The sequence below is a fragment of the Oxyura jamaicensis genome, chromosome Z (assembly GCF_011077185.1).
Source record: "Oxyura jamaicensis isolate SHBP4307 breed ruddy duck chromosome Z, BPBGC_Ojam_1.0, whole genome shotgun sequence".
NCBI classification, from domain to species: domain Eukaryota; kingdom Metazoa; phylum Chordata; class Aves; order Anseriformes; family Anatidae; genus Oxyura; species Oxyura jamaicensis.
This window is the reverse complement of record NC_048926.1, coordinates 81593606-81600211: the sequence shown is the minus strand read 5'-3', so window position 1 is coordinate 81600211 and position 6606 is coordinate 81593606. Positions and strand designations below refer to the sequence as shown.

Here is a 6606-nt window from a genome sequence, read left to right as displayed (position 1 = left end):
CCCGCAGGGAGAGAATGGTGTTAAAGTTTCAGTGTGTATCCACAGACGTAAACCTGCAAAGCCCAACTAGTTTATATGCTTTTCCTGATCATTTGTTTTTTGCTGGTTGTGGCTTTTTCCCTGCACATAGATAAGAATGTAATCCAAAAGATTGTCTGACATCATTGCTGAGAATTTGGAAGTTACAAAATAGGAATCTAGGTATTGTAAATTCACTATAAATTAATAGCAGGTATGGGCAACTCATATGATCGCCTACTGTTTACAATTCATTAGCAGCAGAGTATAGTGGGCAATGTATCCGAAGTGAACAATAGTCTTAGTTCTAAATTATTTTATATGAGCTTTTTTATTATTGTCATAGCTGTTGTTATGCTGCTTGGGGGCTGTGGTTTCTTAAACATAAACAAATCTGCCAAATGTGCTTAAAAAGGGAACTCAAACTTTAGAAAATGCTAGAGTTAACTGTGATATAATATCGTATGACTATGAGTATAATGACTGAAACTGAGTGGAACGTAAAAATGATGGGATGCGGTATGGAATTGTTTGTTCCCAACACATCTAGCTTGTTAGTACTCATGGCACAAAACGTTTTGTACAGAAGGTTTGTGGCAGATTCTGCAAATATTTAAAGCTCAAGTAATCCTTTAAATACTCAGATGTCTCACAGATGATGCTTAAATAAGTTGATAAGCAGAGACTGTACAAGTAGTTATCACAGGACCTGTCCATCTGTTAATCCTTCAAAAGGTGCTCTTATATTGTGTTCATATTTTTTTATAGGCTGCAAAATTGGACAGCTACTTGGGAAGTGTCTTTTGTTATTTAGGTAACTACTACAGAGACATTGCTGGAGACAAAAGTAGAGCTCGCGGTTGCTATAAAAAGGCTTTTGAACTGGATGGAACTGATGAAGAATCTGGAACGGCAGCTGTAGACTTGAGTGTGGAACTTGGAGACATGGTATTGCATATTCAGGGCCTTGGCTAATGGGTGTCTTGCTTTTCTGTTAATCCTGCTCTTTGAGCAACCACTTCAGGTTTCTTCAGTATTTGAGAATAAAATCTCAAAAAAAAAATAGATATTCTGTCATTGCTTAGCAGTTTTCATAACTGTATCTGCTTCAACTCTGTGCTTCAATTCTGATTTCAACCGATCTGGGGAGAAAGGTGGGGGAAGCAAGCATAACGTTGTAGTCATCACATATGTGATTCAGATGGGAGGATTTTTTTCAGTAGGTTACATGAAGGGAAAGTAAGTTTCCTCTTCATATTTAACTTGTGCCATTTCTTTCTCCATCCTCCCCCTTGCTCCTTTCAGAAAAAGCATACAAAGTAATCGGAGCATCTTAAACAAATATTTCTTACAAAGCGTTGTATAAAAAGTTCTTAGTCTGATATTACAGCAAGAAAGCAGCCCACACTTTGACAGACTATTGTAATATCTGGAGAAACAGACTGAGTATCTGATTTACTGCAAAGACGTGTAACCTTACCTAGTTAAAAAATCAAGTTGCCTATTTGTGAAGGCATGTACATAAGAAATAATGACATCTTCAGATGTGATAATTTCCTCCTTTACTCTGCCACTCAGCCTGCCAGCTTTAAAAAGCCCATGTAATGTTTCTTCATTACAGTAACTAACAAGTTAGACAGTTTAATGGTTTGCTGGATTTGGGAGTATTCTTCTTAAACAATAACTTTCTTCTTTAGATACAGCTGTTTACTAATGTGGCATTTTTGGTGCTTTGTTAGGATACTGCTCTGTCAATCTTGAATGAAGTAACTGAAAAAGCAAATGCTGGTACAATAAAATGGGCCTGGCTTCATCGTGGACTTTACTACCTCAGAACTGGTCAGCCGTCAAAAGCAGTGGCTGAGTAAGAGAATTCGTGGTTGGTTTAAGCAGTTTTCTGTAAATCCCTGTAAAACAGTCATTGATGTTCATGATTTTTGTTACTAAGCTAGCTAATCACAAGATGGCCTGAACTAAACAGTGGGAAATGGGTCTTAGCAAGCTGCATCTACCTCCAGTTCTGGAATTAGCACAATGCAGTCTTATCATGATAGCAGTGATCCATGCTAACAAGCCTAGTGACAGGCTTGTCATAGACACTGTAACACTGAATAATGAGCCAAAATTAGGTACAATGCCTAAACTTTTATAATGTGTTCTATGAAGGTAAAAACACTGTTACGCAATATCTAAAAGTTCTATATAATTGTGTGGTTGTGTTCTGATAGTATATAATGCAAGGAAATAATTTGTTTTTGTTAACTTGTATCACATTTGATTAAAATAAATTAAATCTTGATATCTTCAGTTTGCAGGCAGCTCTCAGGGCTGATCCAAAGGATTCCAACTGCTGGGAGTCTCTAGGGGAGGCTTACTTTGGCAGAGGTAGCTATGCAACAGCTCTAAAAGCCTTCAAGAAGGCCAGTGAACTGAACCCCGAGCTTGTATACAGCATTTACAGAGCTGCAGCAGTTGAGCAGATTCTAGGCAAATATGAAAATGCTATAGCTACCTATCAAGAAATCTTAAAGAAGACAGAAGAGTATGTGCCTGCATTGAAAGGTAATGTGTCTGAATCTGAAAATTTTAGGTGTTTCCCCCTCTACCTCTAGTGCTTGAGTCTCATGAAGAGGCTCTGATGTCTGATGTAGTTAGGTCTGCATACATAAAGGATGGTTTTGCTTGTGTAGAATGCTGTGATTCACATGTATGAAAGACAGCGTGTAATAGCTTGTAAACATATGAAGACTGTTGAACAATGATGCACAGAAGTGATTATTACTGTTGCAAGCAAGTAAATAAGGTAACTATACCCATGGAACTACCAAGCCAAATAGGTAGAGGTGTTGAAAATTTATGTAGTGGATGCTAGCTGATGATGCTCAGCCTCACCTAAGCAGTCAAACACTGCTGAATGGCTGAACAGGCAGTGGAGTTGGGCTTCTGTGTCAAAAAGGTGGGCTATATTTATTTTCTGCTGCTGCTCCTCCTGACTGTTTGTTTCTCACCTTTTGTGTTAACCCTGGTGATTCCGACCCCTGTGAGCTTCTTCAACTGATTAAAAATAGTAGTGAGGTATCCAGAGAGGTCTCACAAGTGTTAGATGTAGCAGTTGGCAGGTTTCTTTAGTAAGTAGTTGGGAACAGAGTCGAACGGTAGAGCATGGAGTCCTGGTCGTAGTGAAAGTGATCTGTTGTTCTCAGGTTATGTAACATGGGGAGTATATAAAATGTTGATAGCCAATTACTAACTGTTTTGTTCATGTTCTCAATGCCTCTTAGTCTTGAGGCATTCTCAAGAGAATGGGAAGAACATACTGATGTTGCTTGAATGTGTCTTTTCTGTGCATTTTTTATTTATGTTGTTGAATAATAAGTTTATTCACTGTTTTGACATCTGAAGAGCTTGTGTCCTTGGGACTTCTGTGTGGTCAAAACAAATACCTAGTAAGGGCACAGTAAGAGTCTCACAGAATGGCTGCATCTACTTCACATGGTCTGCGTTTGTCACAATGTTACTGATGTTAATTGTTTGTCAAAATCTGCAAAGGGAGATGGTACCTACTTTGAGTTTTGGTTTGATATAGAGGGGACTAAAGCATGAGGAACGTAGGTTCAGAATTGTGAAAAAAATACTGAGAAATAACGAAGCTCAAATCCAGTGACTTATTGTCAGACAGAGTCACTGCAGATACCAGCAGTGTAAAGAGTATAATTCAGGCAGTATCTTGCTGTTTCTGAAATAATAAAAATGGTGGTATTAGATGTGGTTTCTTTAATTGCATTTATTTCCATATGAAGTAAATTCTTGAACAGGATTAAATAATTGTGGTTTCAGCCAGTTCTGAAAAAAAACTTCCCATTTTTCCTACCTTGATATTATTTATTCTTTTTATATTTGGCAATGACTTGCTAATGTTTTTGACTGAAGTGTGAACTGAATATAACTATATCTGTCAGACGTAGCAGTGCAGAGCACCTCTCGCATGAGTGCTCTAGTTAATTCTTGAAAACAAACCCAAAGTTTCAATGCTATATTTTTTTATAATTACACAAGTTTATTTTAATACTCAGATTATTCTACAGTTCATGCTACTGAGGAAGGGGTAAAAGTAAAAGCAAAGTCTCTTGTGAGCCACAGAGTGAGTTTGGTTGTGGATTTTTTTGATTAGGTATAGTATATGTATGGCATAAAGCGTAACATGGAGCAGTCTTTCATCATACCACCCCACCTCCTTTATCAAGCAGTAACATGGAAGCATCTGTTTTCATAGAGGATATTTTGTCTTTCTTTCAGGACTTGGTGAGTGCTATCTCATGCTGGCAAAATCAGCCCTTGATGAGTATCTTGATAGGAAGGCTGTGGATTACATAGAGCAGGCTCTTGAATTTTTGATAAGGTTAGTACTAAACGTTCTGTTATTTGATGTCCACTGGGCTTGTGGTTTGAAGAAGAGAGTTAAGTGTTTGAGGACTTTCAGTTACACTAAATCAAATGGACAGGGCTTCTAATGTAGAAGAAAGTGTTTAGTGAAAATGGTTTGAATAATGCATTGTGGACTTAGGCTGCCAGAGTGAATGGTAATTAGAGTTTTTTTTTGTGTGTGTTTAAAGACACAGTCCTTTGATTATAACACAAGTGTGAAGTCACACACAGTTCGCTCCAGCTGTCATCCTGTGTATATGGGTAGAAGGAAAGAAACTTCTACCAAAAATGGTGGATGAGAGGCAGTTGTAGCTTGCCTTCCTCAATCTTACTGTTCTGCTTATCAGACAGAATGCTTTAGTGGCCTAAATTGAACCTTGGGATAATTGTTGGTATATGAGAAGGTCCGCTAGGTTTCTGCAGATGTCTCATGTCTTGCAGTATAAATGATAGTGTTCTGAAATGCAAAAGTTAGTGTTGTCAGCTGATGTTTTGATAGATAACAGGTAATTTTCAGAACAGACTCTTAGTCTCCACAAAATTGGAATAAGTTAGCATTTCGTAGTTTCTCTTTTTATGATTATTTTTAACTTTTTAAAACTATAGATTGAGTAGCAAGAAAACAGAATAATAAAAAAATCAAGCGGCCCATCGATTAATTAGAGTTTGTGCCACTATTCAAAGTGGTAGTTTCTTTCAAGGAAGAGTATTGCAGTGTCTGAACAGATATTTTGTGGGTTTTCTTAAATATAAATTTACAGGGCAACAAAGCAGCGTCCTGATATATCTTCCCTTTGGAAACTGCTTGGAGATACCTGTACTAGTGTGCATGTTGTTTCACCAGCCAAAGTGAATGTTCAAGTTCTAGGATTGCTTCTGGGTAAAAACGAAGGCAAACAGACGCTGAAGAAAAATGAGCTGCTCAGACTGGGAGGAAGGTAATATTTTTTTTTTTTACTGTCAAATTCTTCTACATATCTGTGCACATTACAGAATCTCAAATTCTATAGACTGTATTATTTCTAGAAAATGAAACAAATGCTGATCTTTATCACCTGGATATTTAGTGAAGATTAATGAGGAGGTAAAGAGGGTCTCATTCTTCTTTCATATTATACCACTCATTTCAGGGTGTGATCCCTGGATTGCTGCAGTGGCTCTCAACACTTCATTTAGGATCTGCTCTTCTCCTTGGTTCTGTCTCCAGAGCACGGCTACATCATGTCTGTCACTCAACAAATTGTGCTACTTTAAATGGAGTGGTTGCAGTAGTAGTTAGCCCATTCTCCCAGGATTATTAAAGTCCAAGATAATACTGTAGGCTTTATGTCTGTACTTCTTTCATACAAAACTGGCACCAATTTAAGCCCTCGTTATGGGATCTAAATTACATTGGAAGACGAAATTACATTGGAAGACGAAATTCCTTTTTCCAGGCCCTGGAAGTTCATGATAATAGAGCTAGAGATAATAGAAATAATTACAGTTTTCTTGTAGCCTCTTCTGTGGCTCCTTACAAGCTTCGTGCAGCTGGATGTGTTAGTTAAGACAGGCTGGAAATGTACCTCCTTAGAAAATCTCAACAATGACATGTGTAGTCAAAATACTTCCTAGGGAAAGTCTGATTAACTCTGAAAATGGCCGATGTTTGTTTTAATTAAAAATATGCATATTGCACCTGACATAACTTTGATGTATTGCACATCTATAGTTTCACAAGTGGTGGGTAATACAGACCAGGATGGATTCTGTGAAGATAACTGTCTGAATGAAAATTAGTTGTCACAGGATTTCCATTCTTGTCTGTTTTTGTTTGTATTTATGCATATTTGTTTGGTTTGGGTTTTTAAGCACTCAAGCGTTTTTCAGCTTTTTGTTCTTCATGTTAGGGAAGCTCGGAATAATGCTTGTGTGATTCATGTTTCTGTAGGTGTTACGGCAGAGCTTTAAAATTGATGCCTTTGCCTAACATATGGTGTGATCTTGGAATAAATTATTATCGACAAGCAGAGCACCTCACAGCAGTGGATGCTGACATGAATGAGATCAGTGAACTGCTAGAGAAATCTTTACAGGTACTGCCTGTTTCTCTGTTGCATTCTTTAAAGCTTAAATCCACTTTGGTGTTCCTCTGCCTAACCTCTCTGTCCTTAATAAAACCTA

At 37.6% G+C, this 6606-nt stretch overlaps 1 protein-coding gene across 2 annotated transcripts in view; it reads left to right on the top strand.

Moving 5' to 3' along the window:
• The window catches only part of TTC37 (tetratricopeptide repeat domain 37), a 48673-nt gene that overhangs the window by 17886 nt on the left and 24181 nt on the right, over window positions 1-6606 (top strand). For both annotated transcript variants that reach the window (XM_035310873.1, XM_035310872.1), the window contains exons 15-20: window positions 787-966; window positions 1758-1882; window positions 2327-2580; window positions 4315-4417; window positions 5205-5381; window positions 6374-6518. In XM_035310873.1, coding sequence (XP_035166764.1) covers window positions 787-966; window positions 1758-1882; window positions 2327-2580; window positions 4315-4417; window positions 5205-5381; window positions 6374-6518 — 984 coding nt within the window. The remainder of the gene's footprint in view (window positions 1-786; window positions 967-1757; window positions 1883-2326; window positions 2581-4314; window positions 4418-5204; window positions 5382-6373; window positions 6519-6606) is intronic.